This window comes from Macaca thibetana, chromosome 3 (genome assembly GCF_024542745.1).
Source record: "Macaca thibetana thibetana isolate TM-01 chromosome 3, ASM2454274v1, whole genome shotgun sequence".
In the NCBI taxonomy this organism is placed as follows: domain Eukaryota; kingdom Metazoa; phylum Chordata; class Mammalia; order Primates; family Cercopithecidae; genus Macaca; species Macaca thibetana.
This window is the reverse complement of record NC_065580.1, coordinates 148,372,927-148,397,775: the sequence shown is the minus strand read 5'-3', so window position 1 is coordinate 148,397,775 and position 24,849 is coordinate 148,372,927. Positions and strand designations below refer to the sequence as shown.

The 24,849-nt window shown below is 54.6% G+C and overlaps 1 protein-coding gene across 4 annotated transcripts in view; it reads left to right on the top strand.

Moving 5' to 3' along the window:
* Window positions 1–20,131, top strand: part of CARD11 (caspase recruitment domain family member 11) — a 140,098-nt gene extending 119,967 nt beyond the window's left edge. For all 4 annotated transcript variants that reach the window (XM_050785657.1, XM_050785654.1, XM_050785655.1 and 1 more), the window contains exons 16-25: window positions 872–1,073; window positions 1,464–1,590; window positions 6,623–6,863; window positions 7,640–7,736; window positions 8,825–8,920; window positions 10,863–10,998; window positions 12,446–12,625; window positions 13,688–13,812; window positions 15,872–15,987; window positions 19,429–20,131. In XM_050785657.1, the coding sequence (XP_050641614.1) occupies window positions 872–1,073; window positions 1,464–1,590; window positions 6,623–6,863; window positions 7,640–7,736; window positions 8,825–8,920; window positions 10,863–10,998; window positions 12,446–12,625; window positions 13,688–13,812; window positions 15,872–15,987; window positions 19,429–19,633 (1,525 nt within the window). In that variant the 3' untranslated portion in view covers window positions 19,634–20,131. The remainder of the gene's footprint in view (window positions 1–871; window positions 1,074–1,463; window positions 1,591–6,622; window positions 6,864–7,639; window positions 7,737–8,824; window positions 8,921–10,862; window positions 10,999–12,445; window positions 12,626–13,687; window positions 13,813–15,871; window positions 15,988–19,428) is intronic.
* The last annotated feature ends 4,718 nt before the right edge of the window (window positions 20,132–24,849 follow it).

Here is a 24,849-nt window from a genome sequence, read left to right as displayed (position 1 = left end):
GGGTGGGGATGGGATAAAGACCCCTCACCCCCTCACTCCCCTGCAAAGGGGACCATTCATGTGGGCCTTGTTCTCCTAGAGCCAGCACCAGAATCGTAGCATTCCCGAGTCAGAAATCACTTCCTGGCCGGGTGCGTTGCTCACACCTATAATCCCTGCACTTTGGGAGGCCAAGGCGGGAGGATTGCTTGAGCCCAGGAGTTCCAGACCAGCCTGGGCAACATGCAAGACCCCGTCTCTACAAAATAATTTAAACATTCGCCAGGTGTGGTGGCACACACCTGTAGTGTCAACTACGCAGGAGGCTGAGGCAGGAGGATCACTTGAGCCTGGAGGTTGAGGCTGCAGTAAGCTATGATTGCACCACTGCACTCCAGCCTGGGTGACAGAACGAGATCCTGTCTCAAAAAAAATGAAATGACTTCCTCTGACCTCCCAAGTGTCCAGGCGCAGAAACCGAGGCCCACAGAGGGAAGGGCTTCCCCAAGGCCATGCAGCGTGGCAGAGGCAAAGAAGTGGGACCCAGATACCCAGCAGGCCCCGTCCATGACACATTGGAGCCTGGTGGGCCGTGCTCGAGGGCCCCCTCCTAACATGGCCCTTGCCTGTCCCAGTACAGCCGCTGCAGGTCAGGGAGGGCGCCTCAGCTCCCCTCCTCATCTGCATTTCTCTCAGCAGGAGCCGCTTGTGAGCTCTCACTTCCCTTAGCCATTAAGGGCCATTCTCAGAGCCAGGACACCGAGGCGCCTGATGACCACAGGAGGCCATGCCACCGGGGTCCCAGCACCCGCCACCAACCCCCGGTGTGTCCCAGTAGGGCTTTTCTCTTTTCAGCCCAGCTGCCTAACTGCCATTCTGTTTCCTGCTGCAGACCCTTCCGGCCTTCGGTCACCTCCGTGGGGCACGTGCGGGGCCCAGGGCCCTCCGTGCAGCACACGACGTTGAACGGCGACAGCCTCACCTCCCAGCTCACCCTGCTGGGGGGCAACGCGCGAGGGAGCTTCGTGCACTCGGTCAAGCCTGGCTCCCTGGCCGAGAAAGCCGGCCTCCGCGAGGGCCACCAGCTGCTGCTGGTGAGGGGCTGGCGACAGGGGAGGTGGCTGCAACCGTAGTGTCAGTGCTGACATTTAGGGCCCCTAAGCCTTGCATTCAGCCCCGGATCCCTGGGCAGGAGGAGGGAGCTGGAAGGTGGTCAGACCATCCGCATCACGGGGCCCTTCTCTCCCCAGCTCCCCGCCTGTGCTTCTGCAGTCTGTGTCCAGCCACCGGCTCCTGCAAGCTCCCAGGGTGCAGGCAGGAGGCAGGTGCACCTCCCTGAGCGAGACGCTTTTTCCCCCTGTTGGCACTGAGCTAGTCGTTGTTCGGGGAGAAATGGTTTTCTTCCCAATGTACAGACAGCGGCCTCACCCCTGCGGCTCTGCTGCCTGTGGAGCCGGGAGACAAACGCAGTCTCTTCTCTCCAGCTAGAAGGCTGTATCCGAGGCGAGAGGCAGAGTGTCCCCTTGGACACATGCACCAAAGAGGAAGCCCACTGGACCATCCAGAGGTGCAGCGGCCCCGTCACGCTGCACTACAAGGTCAACCACGAAGGTGAGACCTCCCTCCGCCATCTGGAGCGACCCTTGGCCAGGGAGGCAAGTCTCTGACCTGGACAAGTGACCTCGCTGCCCAGAGCCTCCGCTTGCTCTTCTGTTCAGTGGAAGGCACGGGCACTTCCTGGCAGCATCACGAGGCTCAGGGGCAGGTCTGAGAGAGCACACAGGGATGGCGACGGCTGTGAGCAGGGCTTTGCTGTCTCGCACCGGCTCTTTGGACATGTCTGCACGCACCTGCCCGGGTGACTCAGGCTGCCCGCCAGGTCACAGTGGACACGGCATCCCCAGACTCAGGCACACCTGTTGGAGCCCTGGCTGGCCCAGCTCAGCCCTTTCTCCCTGGCAAGTGGAAGTTGCTTCCTCTCTCGGGCTTCCCGTCCCTGATGTACACAGGCAGCAGCTCTGGGGTCAGTCTCCCCACGGACTGGGCATGGAGAAACAGAGGTTCCCTGTCAGGTCCTGCTGGGGGATTCCTGGCTTTGTTCAGCATATCTCAGAAGCCTGCTCACCCCCCAGGCCGGGGGCCACAGCAATGGCTACCTGAGCTCTCTAACTACTGTAAGAACAGAACCTACACACAGGACCCTACTGGAGTGAACTTTCTTTCCCTGGAATTCCAGACTGCAGGATGGTGCTGCTGCACAACCCTGGGGGGCGCTGTTCACATCGTATTCTGTGGCACTGCTGGTCAGGAGGCCCAGAGATTTCTCTACCCAGGACCAAGACCACCGAACCACATCCCGCGACTCAGGATTCTTGCTCTGAGATCCCCCGGCTCCGGGGCAGGTGGGCCTCACCCTTCATAGACTCAGGGAAACGGAGGCCCTGCCCTGGTTCTGGCCTCCCCGGCTGCAGCTGAGTATGGTGCCTTTTCACAGGGCCCCAGCATCCTTTGAATGGGATCTCCTGTTTCTCAGCCAAGACTCCTGGGCGGTGAGCTCTGAGCTTTGTTTTCTGCTCTGAACGAGTCTGAGTTCTCGTTCTCACCTCTGGGTTTTTCTACATGATTATCTCTGCAGCTGGATCTTATTTTTAACCGCGAGGGCTCATGAATGTTTCAGCAGAGCATAAATAGCCAGTTTCTCTCTATCCGCTCTCCAGAGCCGCCTGCTCGAGCTCCTTCCCGGCAGTGCCCTACCCGTGCAAAGACAATAACGATGCTTTATCCCTACATGCAGGGCAGGCCTCTCCCCAGTCCTGCACCCTGATCTTCCAGCCCAGCAGAAAATCGGTGGGCCTGCAGAATATGATGTGAGCAGCGCCACCCCCCGACCCCCGACCCCCGACCCCCAACCCCCGACCCCTGACCCCCGACCCCCGACCCCCAACCCCAGAGTTGTGTAGCAGCACAGCCCTGCAAGTCTGGAATTCCAGGGAAAGAAAGTTCACTCCAGCAGGGTACTGTGTGCAGGTTCTGTTTTCATAGGAGGCAGAGAACTCAGACAGCGATCACAATGGCCCCTGGCCAAGTGGATGGGCAGGATTCTGAGATGTGCTGGACAAAGCCAGGATCCCCCGGACAGACCTGACAGGGAATCCCTATTTCTCCATGCACAGTGGGCGGGAACATTCATCAGTTAATCCAGCTGGCTGGCTTGGCCCTGGAATGTGGGCGTGGACAGTTGAGGAGCTAGTCTGGTTATTAGAACCATTTTAGCTCCCGCAGTGTTATGCAGCCCTCAGCATGTGGGGTTGATTTGGGGGTTTATATTATGGTTTTATATCATAGCAGAGCTTGCTGCGTTTATCATGTTCATGGTTTATGCCCCGCTTCCTCACAAAGTATTTGCAAAACTACTTGGGAGGCTGATGACATTTAAATAAGATTCAAACGACATGTGCCATGGTCTCTTTGGGAAACCATTTGGCAGTGTCTTCTAAAGATAGATAGATGATTGATTGATAGAAGATAGATAGATAGATAGATAGATAGATAGATAGATAGATGATAGATGTTAGATAATGGATACGTAGATGGATGATGGATGGATAAGTAGATAGATGATTGATTGATGATAGATAGATAGATAGATAGATAGATAGATAGATAGATAGATAGATGATAGATGTTAGATAATGGATACATAGATGGATAATGGATGGATAAGTAGATAGATGACTGATAGAAGATAGATAGATAGATAGATAGATAGATAGATAGATAGATAGATGATAGATGTTAGATAATGGATATGTAGATGGATGATGGATAAGTAGATGATTGATAGATAGACAGATAGATAGATAGATAGATAGATAGATAGATAGATAGATAGATAGATAGATGATAGATGTTAGATAATGGATATGTAGATGGACGATGGATGGATAAGTAGATAGATGATTGATTGATTGATAGAAGATAGATAGATAGATAGATAGATGATAGATGTTAGATAATGGATACATAGATGGATGATGGATGGATAAGTAGATAGATGATTGATTGATAGATAGAAGATAGATAGATAGATAATAGATAGATAGATGTTAGATAGATGATAGATGTTAGATAATGGATACGTAGATGGATGATGGATGGATAAGTAGATGATAGATAGATAGATAGATAGATAGATAGATAGATAGATAGATAGATAGATGATAGATGTTAGATAATGGATATGTAGATGGACGATGGATGGATAAGTAGATAGATGATTGATTGATTGATTGATTGATAGAAGATAGATAGATAGATAGATGATAGATGTTAGATAATGGATACATAGATGGATGATGGATGGATAAGTAGATAGATGATTGATAGATAGAAGATAGATAGATAGATAGATAGATAGATAGATAGATAGATAGATAGATGATAGATGTTAGATAATGGATACGTAGATGGATGATGGATGGATAAGTAGATAGATAGATAGATAGATAGATAGATAGATAGATAGATAGATAGATAGATGATAGATGTTAGATACTGGATACGTAAATGGATGATGGATGGATAAGTGGATGATTGATAGATAGATAGATAGATAGATAGATAGATAGATAGATAGATATTCTATGACCAAGTAATTCCACTTCTGTCTATATACCCAAGAGAAATGAGCACACATATCCACAGATAGATGATTGATTGACTGATAGATAGATGATTGATAGATGATAGGTAGATAGACACCCCAACCACCCACCACCACACCCCACACCCCCCCCCCCCCCCCCCACCCCCCCCCCCCCCCCCCCCCCCCCCCCCCCCCCCCCCCCCACCACCCCCAAACCCCCCCCCCCCCCCCCCCCCCCCCCCCCCCCACCCCCCCCCCCCCCCCCCCCCCCCCCCCCCCCCCCCCCCCCACCCCACAACAAAAAAAAAACACACACACAAAAAACCCCCCCACACACCACCCCCACCCCCCCCCCCCCCCACCCCACCCCCCACCACCCCCCCCCCACACCCCCCCCCCCCCCCCCCCCCCCCCCCCCCCCCCCCCCCCCCCCCCCCACCCCACCCACCCCCCCCCCCCCCCCCCCCCCCCCCCCCCCCCCACCCCCCCCCCCCCCCCCCCCCCCCCCCCCCCCCCCCCCCCCCACCCCCCCCCCCCCCCCCCCCCACCCCCCCCCCCCACCCCCCCCCCCCCCCCCCACCCACACCACACCCCCCCCCCCCCACACCACACCCACACAACCCACCCCCACACCCCCCCCAACACAACACACCCCCCCCCCCCCCCCCCCCCCCCCCCACCCCCCCCCACCACCCCCCCACCCCACCCCCCCCCCCACACACCCCCCCCCCCCCACACAACCAAAAACCACCCCCCCCCCCCCACAAACCCACCCCACCCCCCCCCCAACCCACCCCCCCCCCACACAACCCCCCCCCCCCCCCCCCCCCCCCCCCCCCCCCCCCCCCCCCCCCCCCCCCCCCCCCCCCCCCCCCCCCCCCCCACCCCCCCCCCCCCCCCCCCCCCCCCCCCCCCCCCCCCCCCCCCCCCCCACCAACACCAAACAACAACAAACAAACCACACAACACCCCCACCCCCCCCCCCCCCCCCCCCCCCCCCCCCCCCCCCCCCCCCCCCCCCCCCCCCCCCCCCCCCCCCAACCACCCCCCCCCCACCATATAGATAATAGATGAATAGATAGATGATAGATAGGTAGATAGATGATAGGTAGATAGATAGATATTCTATGACCAAGTAATTCCACTTCTGTGTATGTACCCAAGAGAAATGGGCACACATCTCCATAGACAGACAGATAATAGGTAGATAGATAATAGATAGATGAATAGATAGATATTCTATGACCAAGTAATTCCACTTCTGTGTATATACCCAAGAGAAATGGGCACATATATCCACAGACAGCAGTGTATATGAATAACTCTTAGCAGAGTTGTTCACAATACCCAAAACTGCAGACAATGCAAGTTGCACATGGGAGAATGGATACATCTACATACCATGGAATACTATACACCAGTGAAAAAGAGCCCCCTCCAGCTACGTTGCAGCATCACAGACAAATCTCACAGGCGTAATGTTGAACAGTGGAAGCTGGAAGTGAAGAGAACATATGCTGTTTGGTTCCACTTATATGAAGTGAGATTCAGCCTATTTATAGCAATGTTGGTTAGGATGATGGTTCCCCTTGGGAAAGGTACTGACAGACAGGGCTCTGGTTGTTGCTGCCCACACATATATATTTGTGGAAATTCATTGAGCTGAGTACTTAATTTATGCTATATGTGAGTTGTGCAGCAATGAAAAAAATAAAAAACAAACAAGTGCTGTATAAGGGTGGGGAAATATGAAGAGTGTAGCAGGAATGCTAGTAAAGGTGATCATTGCAACTTGGCAAAACTTTCAGCTCTGAGCTTCCTGGCAGCCAAGACAAAAAGGGAAACTGGTAAACAACATGGCTACCCTTCACTGGGGAGGTAGAACTTTCCCCTAGCTATAAGCTTTAAGTTGGTGGTGAGGGAAGCTGCTCTAGGAGCTGCTCTGATGGTCGGGGGACCCCATATCGATAGACAGCTGGTGCATCTTTCCCTCCACAGGGTACCGGAAGCTGGTGAAGGACATGGAGGATGGCCTGATCACATCGGGGGACTCATTCTACATCCGGCTGAACCTGAACATCTCCAGCCAGCTGGACGCCTGCACCATGTCCCTAAAGTGTGACGATGTTGTGCACGTCCGTGACACCATGTACCAGGACAGGCACGAGTGGCTGTGTGCGCGCGTCGACCCTTTCACAGATCACGACCTGGACATGGGCACCATTCCCAGCTACAGCCGGTGAGGCCAGAACCAGGGCAGGGCCTCCGTTTCCCTGAGTCTGTGGAGGACCAGGCAGGATGCCATGAACATCAGCAGAGGGGCTTATAGAGAAGCCCAGGCCAAAGAAGGCTACTGCTTTCCGTTTCACAGCGAGGTCCCCCAGGCCCTCTTCCTCCAGGACTTCCTGCCTCCTCAGGGATGTCTCTCTCAACCTTCACTAGAATCCTGCAGAACCCTCTTCCATCTGGTGGTGACCAGACCACCTGGTACTCAATTCTATGCTCTCCTGCTGGGTTCATTAGTCATTTCTTTTCCATAGACCACATCCCAATAACAACGTTGTCATTATAACAGCACTAGCCCCCGGGGACTGAGCACAGGTAGTGTGTCAGGCACACAGCAGGCATCTGGAAGCATCTATAAGACTGTAACACTACACATCCATACCACAACATCTGTAAGACCATGACAACACACCTCAGGCCAGTCCTCCAAGGAAAGCATCATCACACTAGATTTACAGAAGAGGAGACGGTGGCTCAGAGGGGTTCAGTCACTTTTCTGCAGCCCCACAGCGAGCCAGTGCTGGAGGTGGGATCCAAACACAGATACAAGGAGCCACATCATCACCCCGGGTGGCCCTTGGGCTCAGAGCACACACCAGCCACAGGGCCATCCCTATGCAGAGTCAGACACGCACCCCACCCATGCCAGTGCGGTGCTGCGGCCCCGCTGGCTTCCCGGTGCTTGACCCTTGAATTTCAGCCCCTGAAGCTCCTCTCTTCGCTCCGCAGAGCCCAGCAGCTCCTCCTGGTCAAACTGCAACGCCTGATGCACCGGGGCAGCCGGGAGGAGGTGGACGGCACCCACCACACCCTGCGGGCACTCCGGGTAGGTCTGCCAAGCACCCTGTGGGAGTAGCAGGGCCAGGGACCTTGCCAGCTTCAAACCTAACTCCCGGGTCTTTTTTAGAGGCAGTAACAAATGCAATCCATCCATATTGGGATGATGAATTCTAGGGGACTTAGTTCCTTAGGAATGAGACGCTCTCTGTAGAAGGAGACCCGTCCTCTCATGCCCTCCCACAGGTCCTGACTTTCCAGGACAAGGGGTTGGTGTCTGGCCAGGCACAGTGGCTCATGCCTATAATCCCAGCATTTTGGGAGACCAAGGTGAGCAGATCACTTGAGGTCAGGAGTTTGAGACCAGCCAGGCCAACATGGTGAAACTTTGTCTCTACTAAAAATACAAAAAGTAGCCAGGCCTGGTGATGGGCGCCTATAATCCCAGCTACTCGGGAGGCTGAGGCAGGAGAATCGCTTGAACCTGGGAGGCAGAGGTTGCAGTGAGCAGAGATCATGCCACTGCACTCCAGCCTGGGCAGCAGAGCAAGACCCTGTCTCAAAACAAAAACAGGGCTGGGCGCAGTGGCTCACAGTTATAATCCTAGCACTTTGGGAGGCAGAGGTGGGAGGATCATGAGGTCAAGAGATCGAGACCATCCTTGCCAACATGGTGAAACCCCATCTCTACTAAAAATACAAAAATTAGCTGGGTATGGTGGTGCGCCTATAGTCCCAGCTACTCAGAAGGCTGAGGCAGGAGAATTGCTTGAACCCGGGAGGTGGAGGTTGCAGTGAGCAGAGATCACGCCACTGAACTCCAGCCTGGTGACAGAGCGAGACTCCCTCTCAAAAAAAAAAAAGGTGAGCCTAGATGTCTGGCTCGAGCTGGACTGCAGGCCTTTGCTCTACCATCCGTGGTCTCTGTTGAAGCGAATCACCTCTCTCCCAAGTCTCCAGGACTCCTCTCCCCTACCCCGCCTGCCCCCACCCCTTCCCTGCAGGCTTTTGATTTCCCTAAGGAAGCTTTAGCACGGAGGGGACTTGAGGACAGGTCTCCGATTCTCACCAGCATCATTGTGTTCTTGCCTCCTGCCAAGCCCAGCAGGGCCTGACTGATGGATAAATTCATTTCAGAACACCCTGCAGCCGGAAGAAGCGCTTTCAACAAGCGACCCCCGGGTCAGTCCCCGTCTCTCCCGAGCAAGCTTCCTTTTTGGCCAGCTCCTTCAGGTAAGGCTCTCCGGAGTGCCTACCAACTTTTCAATCATATTCTGCTGTGGCCCTGCCCTCCCCCCACTGAGAAGAGACACCCGAATCAAAATAATCGTGCTTTGTGTTTGTACACCACTTGCATCTCTTCACAGTGCCTCACATCTCCTGTCCCATTTTATCCTCTCAGCGACAGGTTGGTAGACAGTCTCTGTGCCTGCGGGAAGCAAATCCCACTTTCATAAAAGATTGAGGAACCTTATGGTGAAAAGAAACTGAAGTTAGCTGTTCAGATACTAATAGAAAGATCAGAAGCAGTGTATCAGGAGATGAAAAACAAACATCCTAAATATCTAGGCCAGTTTAGGTCCTCATTAATCGAGCATTCAACTTATCTGAGCATCCTGGCAGCTAAGGTAAAAAGGGAACCCAGCAGATTCTTTCAATCTTATCTGTCTAGGGAAACATTTTAGCAATCGGGACCAGAAAGGACTTTTCCCTTCTACTTAATTCTAAAAGGGATTTTTTTTTTTTTTTTTTTTTTTTTTTTTTGGCATGGATCATTATAGAAAGAACATTGACTAGCATTGTTTGTGGTATCTTCAGAAATGGTTTCTCATAAATGCAGAAACACTCTTTGGGATCGTTTCTTTTATCGCCCGTGGATGAAAACCAAGGGTGTAATATGAAAATGTGGCCCCATGAGCGTGTTCCTGTGTAGCTGCCTCACTCATTAGACCCCAGTGGAGACAGTGTTTCATTCCGCTGCTCCATCTTGATGTTGGAACGGGGAAACCCAGGGAAAGTATGAGCAATGTGACCGTAAAACCCAGGAAGACACAAACAAGTGTCAGAGAGCCACCCAGGTGGAAAGGAACCCTGGCCAAGCCTGAGGGGTTTACAAGGTCAGGACCATTTGAGATGATGCATTTTTACACCCGCGTGTCATGCAAGAGTGGAACCTTGGGGCCAGGCGCGGTGGCTCATGCCTGTAATCCCAACACTTTGGGAGGCTGAGGCGGGTGGATCACTTGAAGTCAGGAGATCGAGACTAGTCTGGCTAACACGGCGAAACCCCGTCTCTACTAAAAATACAAAAAGTAGCCGGGTGCAGTGGCGGGTGCCTGTAATCCCAGCTACTCAGGAGGCTGAAACAGAAGAATCGCTTGAACCCGGGAGGCGGAGGTTGCGGTGAGCCAAGATCGCACCACTGTACTCCAGCCTGGGCGAGAGTGCGAGACTCCATCTCAGAAAAAAAAAAAAAAAAAATAGTGAAACCTTGGGAGTCTCATCCAGAGCCCTGCAGCCAGTTAACAGAGAGACAGCTGACATCCCAGATACCATGTGTTTTCCTTCCTGCAGAAGGAAGAGTGTGGAGTGACTCAAAGTAGCCTATAGAATATGGTGTGAACCTGCTTCTGTGCCCACTGCCGGGGCATCTGTTTCTGCCTTCCAGGACTCAACTCTGTGAACTGTAGAAAAAAGTGGGTTCCCCCCATTAAACTTGGGGATACCGAGGCAGAAAGGCATGGTGAGCACAGTGTCAGAGGGAGGTGACATTGTCCAGCACATGCCCAGCAGGGGGGCAGTCCCTGCCCACAGGGGTTTCCAGCCAGGGGTCTTCACGGCTGGGGCGGCTCAGGTCCCACAGTGCCTGCAGAGCTGCACCTGAGGCTCCCACAGGGATGCAGATGGGCTTGACCTGAGACTCATCCAGCTGGGGAAGACTGTGGGCACTGATTCATTCATTTGCCTACTCAGGACATCTCTCCAGTGGCTAAAGGGCTCGAGCCGCCTGCTGGGAGTCTCCTGTTTTTATAGGGGAAATGACTGGCCCAGGAACCCCCCGGGCAGAGGAGGGATGTGAACAAAGGTCTGACTTTGGCTAGTTGAGGGCAGCGCCCTGTCTGTTTAGAAGCGGAAGCAAAACAGTCCTCCCCCAGTCCTCCCTCTGCTCCTCCAGTTCGTCAGCAGGTCCGAGAACAAGTATAAGCGAATGAACAGCAACGAGAGGGTCCGCATCATCTCGGGAAGCCCACTCGGGAGCCTGGCCCGGTCCTCGCTGGACGCCACCAAGCTCTTGACTGAGAGGCAGGAAGGTACGTGGGGACCGCCTGGCCCCTCCCACCACTCCCATCCACAATCATACATGCCTCACCCTCACCTGGGGGCACATTGGTCCTCGTGAGGGGGCCTAGAAGTCCTCAAAACGGAGGGGAGGGAGGACATAGGTGGCTCATGCCTGTAATCGCAGTGCTTTGGGAGGCCAAGGCAGGAGGATCGCTTGTGGCCAGGAGTTCAAGACCAGCCTGGGCAACATAGTAAGACTCCCCATCTCTACAAAAAATATAACTATAAAATATATAAAAACATTAAAAATAAAAACATAAAACATTAAAAATAAATCTTAAAAGATGTAAATAAATAGCTAGGCATGGTATCACATGTCTATAGTCCCAGCTACTTGGGAGGCTGAGGTGGGAGGATCACTTGAGCAGGAGGTTGAGGCTGCAGTGAACCAAGATCACACCACTGCAGTCACTCTGGCTTGGTCCATACAGCAAGACCCCTAGCTCTAAAAATAAAAATAAAAGACAAAAATAAATTAAGGGTAAGGAAGCCTGGCCTTGGCTGTGAGGGCCATGCTGCCTCGGGGTGACGTCCCGCCAAGCTCACCGGATAACGACGCTCTCGTTGTGGTTGCTTCGCGCCCGGGTACCTGTGTTAATTGGGGCTGTTTGCTGTGAAGTGTTCATTTTATTGATTTCTCTACCCACTGAGTGCCTCTTGTCATTTATCAACCCGGCAAGGGGCCTCCCGGTCCACCGTCCCCCACCCCGCTGGCCCTGGCTGGCCCTGCTCAGGGAAAGGGAGGCCTCAGCCCTGGCTGGATCTCAGAGGAGGCCCTGGGGCAGCTCCCCAGGCTGGCCCTTTGGAAGTTGGAGTGGCCAGGCCAGGGACAAGAAAAGGCACAAGGGACAAGGGACAAGGGACAGGCTGCCTGTTTCTGGGAACCGTTTCCTCTGGGTGCCTGGGGTGATTTCATCAGAACCCCGGGCTTCTGCATGGCTCCCCCACCCCAGCCAGAAAGGGACTGAGAAGGCAGAACTGAGGCCAAGTCGTCCCTCCCAGTGCTCCTGGGAGACACCCAAGGCCTTGCCCGCTGGTCCTGGTGTCTCGTGGGCGCCCGCCAGCACTTGCTTTCCTTGCCCTCACCCTCCCCTCCGCTGGGCTGTACCCAGTCCATGCCCTTCCTCCAAGAAGCCCTCCTTGATCATCTGCCAAGGCAAACTTTTCCTCCAGAGCTCAGCCAAGGTTCCTGCATTTGTCACACACTCCGCCTGTCCCCCACCACACCTCCCCTCCCCGGCACACGAGCCCCAAGCAGTGCCAGCCTAAGGTGACCTCGGACATTCGATGCCCAGGGCAGCCGCCAGGTCTCCACACTAATGGTGGCCCCCAGGACCCAGCCCAGGGGCCCCATCCTCCCTGGAAGGTCTTCAGAGCCCCAGGGCTCTGACCACCGCCCTCTCCTGCCCCTGCCAGAGCTGGACCCCGAGAGCGAGCTGGGCAAGAACCTCAGCCTCATCCCCTACAGCCTAGTACGCGCCTTCTACTGCGAGCGCCGCCGGCCCGTGCTCTTCACACCCACCGTGCTGGCCAAGACGCTGGTTCAGAGGCTGCTCAACTCGGGAGGTGCCATGGAGTTCACCATCTGCAAGTCAGGTGATCGGCGAGCCACGGCCACCTGGGGAGCCCCGCGGGAGCCACGGACAAGGACGAATTCCCCTCTTCTCTTCCCTCCTCCCCTCCTCCCTTTCCCCTTCTTCGCTTTTTCCTTTCCTTCCTCCTCCCTTCTCCCTCCTCCACCTTCTCACTCCTCTCCTCCCCTTATTTCCCTCATCTCCCTCCTCCCCTCCTTTTCCTCTTCCTCATCCTCCCCTCCCTCCTCCCTCTTCTTCCCTCCTCCTCCTCTCCATCACCCCTCCTCCCCCTGGATGAGTGGATAAATGGATGGATGGATGAATGGATGATGGGTGACTGGGTGGGTGGACAGATTTATAGATAAATGGGTGGGTGGGTAGATGGATGGATGGAAGGATGGGTGGGTGGATGGGTGGGTGGATGGATGGATGGATGGATGGATGGATGGATGGATGGATGGATAGGTGGGTGGGTGGATGGATGGATGGATGGATGGATGGATGGATGGATGGATGGATGGATGGTGGGTGGGGGTGGGTGGATGGATGGATGGATGGTTGGATGGATGGATAAGTGGATGGGTGGGTGGACGGATGGGTGGGTGTGTAAGGGGTCAGTAGGTGGGTGGGTGGGTGGATGGATGGATAGATAGATAGGTGGGTGGGTGGATGGATGGATGGATGGATAAGTGGATGGGTGGGTGGACGGATGGGTGGGTAGGTGAGGGGTCGGTAGATGGGTGGGTGGAACAGGAGATTTATTTAGACTGGTGATCAGCCTTGCACCACAGTGCCTGAGCTGCTTTGTCCAGTGAAGTGTATTGCTGAGAAGCCAAACCGTGAGTATTTGCCAAGCACCTGCTCCATGGGCTGCCATGGGGAGTATGAAGAAGGTTAACCTTAGCCCTGCTCTCAAGGAGCTTCATGGTCTAGTAGAAAGGAGATAAGATTCATTTAAACATGGCTGGAAGGAGATTGGACATCGAGTTCTGTAGAGCCCAGAAGGTGGCAGGCAGGGCCTGGGTGGGATGATCAACCCAAGGCCACCTGGTGCTGCCCTCAGGACTGGCCCCTCTCTCTGCAGATATCGTCACAAGAGATGAGTTCCTCAGAAGGCAGAAGACGGAGACCATCATCTACTCCCGAGAGAAGAACCCCAACACGTTCGAATGCATCGCCCCTGCCAACATTGAAGCTGTGTCCGCCAAGGTGAGGGGGGGGCTGGGAGGTTGGACGAGGCCGGGATCCTCCGTGATGATCCTCATGAGGCCACCTGGGCCAGGGACAAGGGTGGGATGAAGAGTTGCTTTCACCTCCCCGTGGCCAGACCTCTCCTTTTCCCCTTGTCCCAGCAGCTGCCCTGTGTTAACGTCCTCTCTGCGCCCTTGTTCCCTGGGCTCCGACGTGAGTTTTTATTTTGGAGCTGCTTTCTATTTGTGATGGCTTCCTGGAGCTGGTGTATGTTCGCATTATTTAGGGGTGTGTGTCTGGTTGTGATAACAAGGGCCAGAGATAGAGAACCAGCTCATCAGGGCGAGAGACAGGATGAACGTGAAGGTGACAGGGATTGCATTCACCAAACGAGGGGAAAACAGGACATCATGAGGGTTGTTGGCAACCATGCGAAAAGGTTGTCTGTGTGCAATGTGGAGTCTTTGGAGCCAGAAAACGTGACCTAAGCATTGAGCTCTTCCTCGTCCCAGCACTGGATGAAGGAAAGGCTCTCTGTCCACGTCAGTGGAGGGCCAGGGGCTGGCTCCGTGGCGGGCTCTCGGTCTGCACCAGGGGAGGGCTCCCCCAGCTGCCGGGGGCTGGCTCTGTGGTGGACGCTGACCTTGGGGATGGCAAGAGCAGATGGTGGTGTTTTTGTTTTTTTTTTTAAGTCTGGGCCACAGCTTTAGGAAATTCTGACAGCTGGCGCGGATAGAAAGTAAGCGGACAGGGTTGGAGCCGAGATTGTTTTTAGCTGAAAAGAAGAAGCCGTCCAGCAGATCTGTGCTGTTAGAAATGTGGGCCATGGCCCTGCTCACGGGGAAGGGGGAGCAGTGGCCTGCAGGAGGCCCAAGGGGACCCTGAGCAAGGTGGGACATTCCCACTTCCAGACCCGGGTGCTAGTTCCAGGCTGTGTTCAGTTTGTGAAATTCACTGAGCTGCACACTTAGAATGCTGTGTTTATGTTCTATTCCAGTGCAAAGTTTGATGTTTTATTTATTTATTTAGAGACTGGGTCTCGCCGTGTTGCCCAGGCTGGAGTGCAGGGCGTGATCCCGGCTTACTGCAGCCACGCCTTCGTAGGCTCAAGCAACTCTCCCGCCTCTGCCTCCCGAGTAGCTGGGACTATGGTTATGCACCACCATGCCCAGTAATGATTTTTCTAATTTTTTTAGAGATAGGGTCTTGTCATATTGCCCAGGCTGGTTTCAAACTCCTAGCATCAAGCAATCCTCCCACCTCCCAAAGTGCTGGGATTGCTGGCATGAGCCACCATGCCCAGCCAACATTTGGTGGAAATTTTTTTTTAAGTGATGCCTTCAGCAAAGCAGAGATTGTCCTTTCTCAAAATGATGAGCTCATGGTTGAGAACCCTTGCAGATACTCCTGGGACCTGCCAGCCTGGCTGACTCACCCTTCATGTGTTCCCTACTCTCTTAATTGAAGGCGGGCTAGGGTAGCAGGTGTTTTGGGGGGAGGTGTGTGTGTGTGTGTGTTTGAGTGTTTGAGACAGTGTCTCACTCTGTCAGCCAGGCTGGAATGCAGTGGCACCATCTTGACTCACTGCAACCTCCACCTTCCGGGTTCAAGCGATTCTCCTGCCTCAACCTCCCGAGTAGCTGGGATTACAGGCACCTGCCACCACACCCGGCTAATTTTTGTACTTTTAGTAGAGACAGGGTTTTGCCATGTTGGCCAGGCTGGTCTCGAACTCCTGACCCCAAGTCATCAGCCCACCTTGGCCTCCCAAAGTGCCGGGATTACAGGCATGAGCCACCACGCCCGGTTGGTAGCAGGTGTTTCATTCAAACTCATTCACGCCACCTGGTTCACCCCGGCCAAGGCCTCGTCTCTGCCCATGAACATCACTGTGGTCAGCAGAGTCCTGGAGTGTCCAGACTCCTGGGAGGTCTCATCTCCTGGATCAGTGGCAAATGGCTTTCGGGGCTCCCACCCGGCTATAGACCCCAACCCTACATCCAGGCCCTGCCGCAGGCACCTTCACAAGAGCGAGAGGTGGGCGGGCTGCTGCTGACCGAAACCACTGTGCCCACAGAACAAGCACTGCCTGCTGGAGGCTGGGATCGGCTGCACGAGAGACTTGATCAAGTCCAACATCTACCCCATCGTGCTTTTCATCCGGGTGTGTGAGAAGAACATCAAGAGGTTCAGGTAGGGCTTCCAGACCCTACGGGCTGCCCCCTCCTGTCCCTAGCACCCCACCAAGTCTCCATGGATCGCAGGAGGCCTGTGTGCCCCCACTTCACGCACCCCCTTTAGTAAACCCTCACCAAGTACGGGACTGACCTTGCAGAGCTGACGCCGAAGGCAGCGGCCGAGATGATGACTCACAAATGGGGCGCATCCCAGGGGACAAGAGCTAGGAGGGTCGAGGCAGAGTGCCCATCACCCGGGGTGGTCAGGGAAGGCCTGGGGGATCTGTCAGCGAGATCCATGGCAGTGAGGGGGGCCTAGGAGATGAGAAAGAAGACGCAATCTGGGCAGCGGGGGAACAGCTGGTGCTCAGACCCTGAGACAGGTGTTTGGGCCAAGTGGTGAGGGGCGGAGGGGTGAGGGGTGGAGCAGTGGGAGGCAGAGGGTGGGGGTGGACGGATGAGAGGTGGACGGGTGGGGGCGGAGGGGTGAAGGGTGAGGGTGAGGGGAGAAGGGGTGAGGGCTGGAGAGGCGAGAGGTGGAGGGGTGAGGGGCAGAGGGGTGAGGGGCCGAGGATAAGGGGCGGAGGGGTGAGAGGTGGAGGGTGAGGGGCGGAGGGGTGAGGACTGGAGAGGTGAGAGGCAGAGGGGTGAGGGGCGGAGGGGCGAAGGGGTGAGGGGTGGGGGGTGAGGGGCAGAGCAGTAAGGGGCAGGGGGTGAGGGGTGGAGGGGTGGGGGCAGAGCAGTGAGAAGCAGAGGGTGGGGGCGGAGGGGTGAGGAGTGGAGGGGTGAGGGCTGGAGAGGTAAGAGGTGGAGGGGTGAGGGGCAGAGCGGTGAGGGGCAGGGGGTGAGGGGCGGGGGGTGAGGGGCGGAGGGGTGAGGGGCAGCTGGTACAGGCCCTGTGGGGCCACGGGAGCCACGGGAGGATGCAGCGTCTTGTTCCGAGTGCATCTGGAGGCCGCTGAAGGTTCTGAGCGGAGGCATGGCATGGTCCACTTTAGGGTATAAACGCACCTCTCACCTCTGTGTGGACAGGGGCAGGGTGGCGGTGCGGGCCGGGATCCTGTCTGGGAGGCGATGAGAGGCAGTGTGACTTTGGATCCGTGCTCAGGGTCGAGCCTGCAGGATTCGGGAAAGGGTTCACTCTGGGATTCCAGAGAAGGAGAGGCCGGGCATGGTGGCTCACGCCTGTAATCCCCACACTTTGGGAGGCTGAGGTGGGTGGATCAGCTGAAGTTGGGAGTTTGAGACCAGCTTGGCCAACATGGTGAAACCCCATAGTCTCTACTAAAAATACAAAAAATTAACCGGGTGTAGTGACATGCACCTGCAGTTCTAGCTACTCAGGAGGCAGAGGCAGGAGAATCGCTTGAACGTGGAAGGTGGAGGTTGCAGTGAGGTGAGATCGAGCCACTGCCCTCCAGCCTGGTCGACAGAGTGAGACTCCGCCTCAAAAAAAACAAACAAACAAACAAAAAAGAACGAAAGGATGGCGCTGAGGTTTGGGGCCTGGGTGATGAGGACAGACTGGCCCTTAAGTGGCTTCATCTCGGATCCCCGCGCCTCCTCGCACGCACCTGCAAAATAAATGTCCTGCAGCCATTTTACAGAGGGAATAACAGAGTTTAGGCCCCTTCATTCCTTTTCACCAGATACTCACTGAGCCCCTGGGAAGGGTTAGGCTCTGGGGAACCCAGCAGTGAGCAAAAGAGACCGGCATTCCCCCTCAACACCTCACACCCGTTAGGCTGGCCAGGACCAAAAGCACAGAAACTGACAAGAGTTGGCGAGGAGGATAGACATCGAAACCCCAAGGGCAGCTGCTGGAAATGCAAAAGAGAGTGGCCACTGTGGAGGACAGCATGGCGATGCCCCAAAAAATTAAAAATAGAATACCATATAATCCAGCAGCCCCACCTGTGGGCATGTCCCCAAGAGAAGTGAGAGCAGGGTCTGTAAGAGACATTTACACGCCTGTGTTCACAGCAGCGTTACTCCCAATAGCCAAAACATGGACTTCACCCAAGGGTTGGTCCGTGGGGGATGAATATACACAACAGGGCCCACCCATACAGGCTAGGAAGGTGGCAAGAGCTGAAAACCTTGCAAACTGTTAACAAAAAATAGTTGAAACAAAGAAATAATAATACATTTAATGCAAGAGAAATAATAGCACGGTACACACCCCCTTCCCTGATCTGCCCTGCCTTGGAATGTGTTTGCGATGCAGTGTGTATTGCACCAAAAATACTGTATGGAATTTGTTTGTTTGTTTGTTTGTTTGTTTGTTTTGAGACAGAGTCTCACTCTGTCACCCAGGCTGGAGTGCAGTGGCACAATCTCGGCCCACTGCAGCCTCCACCTCCAGGGTTCAAGAAATTCTCCTACCTCAGCCTCCCAAGTAGCTGGGATTACAGGTGCCCACCACCATGCCTGGCTAATTTGTGTATTTTTACTAGAGATTGGGTTTCACCATGTTGGCCAGGCTGGTCTTGAACTCCTGACTTCAAGTGATCCTCCCGCCTCGGCCTCCCAGAGTGCTGGGATGACAGGTGTGAGGCATCACACCCAGCCCATACAGTGGAGTATTATTCAGCCTTCAAAAGGAAGGAGATTCTCACACCCACTCCGTGGGTGTGAGATGAACCTTGAGGATGTTATTCTCAGTTAAATAAGCCGATTACAAAAACACACGTGCTGTACGTGATTCCACTTCTATGAGGTCTCTAGAGCAGTCAGATTCCCAGAGACAGGAAGCAGAAGGGTGGTTCCTGGGGGCTGCGGGAGGGAAGATGGGGAGTATTTAATGGGCCTAGAGTTGCAGTTTGGGAAGATGAGAAAGTTCTGGAGATTGGTTCCACAGCCGTGTGAATATACCTCATGCTACTGAATTACTCACTTAAAGAATAGGTGAAATGGTTGATTTTCTTTTATGCGTATCTTAGCACGATTAAAAATAAAAAGGATGTGACCGGGCCCGGTGGCTCACACCTATAATCCCAGCACATTGGGAGGCCGAGGCAGGCAGGTCATTTGAGGTGGAGAGTTCAAGACCAGCCTGGCCAACATGGTGAAACCCCACCTCTACTACAAACATAAAAATTAGCCGCTCATGGTAGCACGTGCCTGTAATCCCAGCTACTCAGGAGGCTGAGGCAGGAGAATCGCTTGAACCCGGGAGGTGGAGGTTGCAGTGAGCCGAGATTGTGCCACTGCACTTCGGCCTGGGTGACAGAGCGAGACTCCATCTCAATCAATCAATCAATAAGGATGTGTTTGGAATTTCCGATAAACAGCTTAAGGAGCACGGTCCCTAGCATTAAGAGGCAGGGACACTATAGGGAGAAGCAAGGCAGGGAAGGGGTGGGGACCGCGGCAGTCAGGGGTGTCCGGGCAGATGGTGCCACACCAGTGCCGCGGATTGGCAGCCTCCCCACAGCCCCTGCATGTCTCCTCCCAGAAAGCTGCTGCCCCGGCCTGAGACCGAGGAGGAGTTCCTGCGCGTGTGCCGGCTGAAGGAGAAGGAGCTGGAGGCCCTGCCGTGCCTGTACGCCACGGTAGAACCCGACATGTGGGGCAGCGTAGAGGAGCTGCTCCGCGTTGTCAAGGACAAGATCGGCGAGGAGCAGCGCAAGACCATCTGGGTGGACGAGGACCAGCTGTGAGGCGGGCGCCCCAGGCAGAGAGATGCTGCGGTGCGGGGCATCCTATGAGGCAGGCGCCCCGGGCAGAGAGATGCGGTGGGTGCGGAGGGATCCTGTGGCCCACGGAGCTGCCCCAGCAGACGCTCTGCCCCACCCGGTGATGGAGCCTGGGGGGCACAGGTGCGCCTGGGGAGGAGCAGGGCGCAACCCATTCCCCCAGCCCCGGCTGACCTGGCCCAGCGGTTTGGCCCTGCTGGCCTGAGCAGGGAGACAGGGGAGCAAAGGACGCCAAGCTGGAGGCCCGAGGCCAGCCGGCCTCTCGAGAGTCAGAGCAGCAGCTGAATGTAATGCTGGGGACAGGCGTGCTGCCACCAGTAGGGCAGGGACCCGGACAGCCAGGTGACCACTAGCCCTGGGGACACTCTTGCCGTAAACACATCCCCAGGCAGGACAGATCGGGGAAGGGGGTGTGTACCAGGCTATGATTTCTCTTGCATTAAAATGTATTATTATTTCTTTGTTTCGACCCTTTGTTTGTGAACAGCTTGCAAGGCCTTGAGCCCTTGCCACCCTCCTAACCTGAAAACCACGCCCAGGGAGCTTAGGCTGGGGGACTCAGGCCCCACGTTCCTGTGTAGGGTGCCTGGACACACCCCAGGGTCCCAGGACAGGCCTAATTTATCCCTGGGCTTAGGGCGATACTTGCTAATTGCATCCCGTAGAGTCAAATGCATCTGATTTGGAAGATCAACAAATTATCTTGTCACCCTGGGGAGGGCCCGTCCTCTCACAGACCCTGGGGAGTCCTTGCAGTCTGTGCCTGGCCTGCCCCATAATTCCAGCCCTGAGGCCAGGCCCCCGTCACTCAGCTCTTCTCTGCACATAATTGCCTCTGCCCTGCATTCAGTGTCCCTAGAGGGCAGCCCAGCTTCCTCCTGCAGGTCAGGAGCAAGCATGTGGGGTACAGCCCTCTATGGGATTCATACCGCACTGCCCAGGAGCTTGAGGGGTGCAGGAAAGTCGTGCCCACTCCCCAGCAGGTAACAAAAGTCCTAGGAGTTCTAGAACCATTCTTCTCCTTCACCCCCTTGATGCAAATTTGCAGAGGGTGGACCTGACAGGCACAGCCAAACGAGGCCAGGTTGCACCCTCACAGGGCGCCATGCTGCATATGCAGGAAGCTGCTGGGTGGCAGCCTCGGATTCAAACCCAGGTCTGTCTGTCTGTGGGAACCGTGGGAGCAACTGCTCACTAACAGCCTAATTCCCAGACTCCCCTTCCTTCCTAAGAAAATCCTGACGTATCCTGAGAATCTACGTGCACAACTCAAAGAACATATATCCCAGCCTCCCTTGCAATTAGGGAAATGTAAGGGGAGGTTTGGGGGAGAGACAAATGGTGCTTCCTCCAGTTTTGTGCCAGGGATGCAGATGCAATGGCTGGAGCACCAGCAGTGTTCTTGCATCTTGAGGTGACTATGAGGATGGAAACCCTGCTTGCAGGATGGTAGATCAGAAAGAGAGAAGAAGCCACAGTCACTGATGACACTTGGGGGCCCAGGACCGCTGCTTGAGTTTCTTTTATATGGCACAGAAAGAAATTTGCGTCTTGTGTTAAATGGCTGTTATTTCAGTTCTCTGTTACTTGCAGCCAAGAGCAATTCCTAACACATACAGGAGAAAACTTTATTCTTTATAGTTTCAAATACCACGGGCATGGGTTAATCCTCTGCTAGGTTTTTACCACCTAGACAAGGTATGAATTATTAATAAAAGAACTCTATTAATAAAGATCTCTTCCAAAAAAAAAAAAAAAAAAAAACCAATACTGTGTGGCCTGTAGCATTTTCTGACATTTTGACCTGCAGAAGACAAATTAGCAGCAGAAATCTCTGGGAGGTGGGAGTGGATGGATGGGGGTCCTAGGAGACACCTCGTTCCTGCCTCCTCCCTGGCAATCCATCTCTGCACCACCAGCTCCGGGTCTGCCGGGAGTGTGATACCTTGAAAAATAAAATGTCTCCCTCCAAGAGCCCATGAGCAATGCTTCCTTTTCCAAGACAGCCCCCAGAAACAAGCTAGATGTGCTGGGTGTAGAGAGGCGGTGACTCTGAGGTGCAGCTGCTGTTATTTAGGGCCAAATAAACCACCACGCGAGGTAATGCTAGGGCCAGAAGGCCTCCTGCTTCCATCTTGTGAAAGCCTTAAGTTAAACCGTAAATCTCCCCCCAAGCCGAGGCCTTCGTGTTTCGGCCTGGAAGCTGTGCTTCTTTGCTAAGTGCTCTGTGCTGAGTGGACAGACAAGACAGGAAAGGCGTCTCGGATAAAAAGCCAGTTGAGTGATTTACATCTATTTATTTGACTTCAGAACTCTCAGGTGGCTGAACAGAATAAGCAAACAGGTGGCTTGCGTGTCACGTGGGAGGACAGGTGGGGTGAAGATGAGCTGTGCATAGGGAAAGATACCTGAAAAGAAGCTGTGGTGGGATTTATTCTCCCCCTTGCCTTGCCCAAGTGATTTTAACCACGATCAAGAGTGCAGGGCTGCGGGGTAGATACTTGCTAATAAGCGGGTGAGAGGAGACAGGGGCCGAGGGCTGGAATGAGGTTCCCTGTTCCCTTCTCTGATGAAACAGTGAAGGCAGCAGAGGAGTGGGGTTGGCACCCCGAGGACTGGTTCACATGAGGATTTCCAAGGAAACCTCCAGCATCATCGCCTTCTGCCCCCGGGTCCTGCCTGTCAGCTGACAGCAACCCCTGTGTCTGCCTGGAGAGCCCTGGGTCTGGGAGGCAGGGGAGGGAGGCACAGAGCTCTTGGCACCGTCTGCCTGCAGGTCCAAGTATTACACGAGGGCCTGCGAGCTGAGTTTTGACTGCAGAGACATCCCAGGGCTCAGGGAAGCTCCCGGCACAGCAAAGCCTGGAGCCCAAGGCTCTGGATGCCTGTGCTAAGCCAATAATGCCACGACGATGCTTGGTTCACACCACGGGCACCAGCCATGCAGCTCAGAGCCACCATGAGAGGCGAGCACCGGAAATTGTGTCGTACGTGTAGACAACACACTTTTCTGCGGAGAAAGTCCAAGCTTTCTCTGATTCCCAAAGGGTCCTGCAGTCCCAAAAAGATGAAGAACCATTGCTCTGGGATTCGGCAAATAAGAGCAAATGTTTTTTGAGCTCCTGCTCTGTGCCAAGCACCTTGTAAATGTTATTTTACTTATCCCCAAACTCTTCTCCACGTTATACAGGAGAAAACTGAGGCTCAGAAAGGTTAAGTGGCTTGACCAAGGTCACACAGCTGGTAAGCTGGAACTTCACCCAGGTCTGGTGATTGGCAACTGTAAGCTCGGGGCTGGATTTTCCGATTCTGATGTGCTATTTGGGATTCTGGGGCCTTTGGTCATGTGTCCCCTCTGCTCTTCTAGGGACCAAGGAAGTGGTTGGCATTCCAGGCAGTGGCTGGCTGGGGGTTGGGTGACCTAATGACCACACTGAGAGGATATAAATTTCCTCTCTTGTTTGTGGTTTTTTGTCTGGTTGGGTTTTTTGTTTTTGTTTTTGGTTTTGGGTTTTTTTTTTTGAGACAGAGTCTCACTCTGTCACCCAGACTGTAGCGCAGTGGCATGATCTCGGTTCACTGCAAACTCCACCTCCCAGGTTCAAATGATTCTCGTGCCTCAGCCTCCTGAGTAGCTGGGACTACAGGTGCGCACCACCACCACGCCCGGCTAATTTTTGTATTTTTAGTAGAGATGAGGTTTTAGCATGTTGGCCAGGCTGGTATCGAACTCCCGACCTCAGTTGATCCACCTGTCTCGGCCTCCCAAAGTGCTGTGATCACTTGAGGTCAGGAGTTCCAGACCAGCCTGGGCAATGTAGGGAGACCTCATCTCTACAAAGCATGTTTAAAAATTAGCTGAGCGTGGTGATGCTTGCCTGTAGTCCCAGCTACAGCGCTGGGATTACAGGATTTCCTCTCTTGGAAGAGGCAGTCTGCTCACCGCCTGGTAGTGCCAGCCCAGCTGGCCCTGGGCTTCTATGTAACCAGGTCACAATTCTGAGAAATGGTGGTTTACTCACCCAACCCAGGAAGGGGGCTGTTTTGGGGATGAGGTGAATGCAGGAGTGAGACGTCTTTGAGCCCTGGCATCGTGCCACCATGCTGTTCTCAAAAGCTATCACAGTCTGGGTGTGGGGGCTCACACCTGTAATCCCAGCAATTTGGAAGGCCAAGGTAGGTATATCTCTTAAGCTAGCACCCAGGCTGGAGTGCAGTGGTATGAACATGGCCCACTACAGCCTCGACCTTCTGGGCTCAATCCTCCAGCCTCATCCTCCCTAGTAGCTGGGACTAGAGGCCTGCATCACCACGCTCAGCTAATTTTTAAACGTTCTTTGTAGAGACGAGGTCTCACTACCTTGCTCAGGCTGGCCTGGAACTCCTGACCTCAAGACATCATCCCACCTCAGACTCCCAAAGCACTGGGATTCCAGGAGCGAGCCACCACGTAGCCTCTCGCATTCCTTTTGACAACCATGTGGCACTCTGCAGGGCTGGCCTGTCCTTCCGTCACCAGTCCTTGCCGGTAGACAGCCGGTCATTTCCAGGGAATCACTGTTGAGCATCATTTTGCACAGTTCTTCTCTGCAGGATAAAATCCCCCAAGAGGGGCCATGTACTGGTTTCCTTGGAAGGAGCCTCACGGCCCTCCCCAGAGGGCGCATGCACACAGACGGGGCTTTGTGATGCCCACAGCAGGCTGGCAACCCTGGCCTGGGACGTTTCCATTTCGGCCTGTCCAACCATGTTGGACAGGGGTCAGTGTGGATGGTGGACTCACCTATCTCAGTTACACCCTAAGCTCTGGGAACCAGGCCCCAGGGCCGCTGTTCTTTACTGCAGAGCAAGGGGTATGGTTTGTAAACCGTAGTGGTTCTTCCCCAGGAGAATCTGGGGAGACGCTGGGTGCTGGGACCCCACCACCTCTACGAGATACAGACAGATCCCTGTCCCCCATCCTGTGGGGGCACTAATCCAGTCCACACAGGCCTAAAACCCACTCGCCTTCTTACCCCCAAACCTGCCCCTCTCCTCCCCAGCCCACCCCTAACTTAGTCACTCAGCCAGAAACCTGGGTAACACGGGCATTCTCTCTCTGCCCTCTCCTCTCCTCTCTGTACGTACAGGCAGCTGTCCACCCGCATTCACAGCAGCACTGTTCACACCAGCCAAAAGGT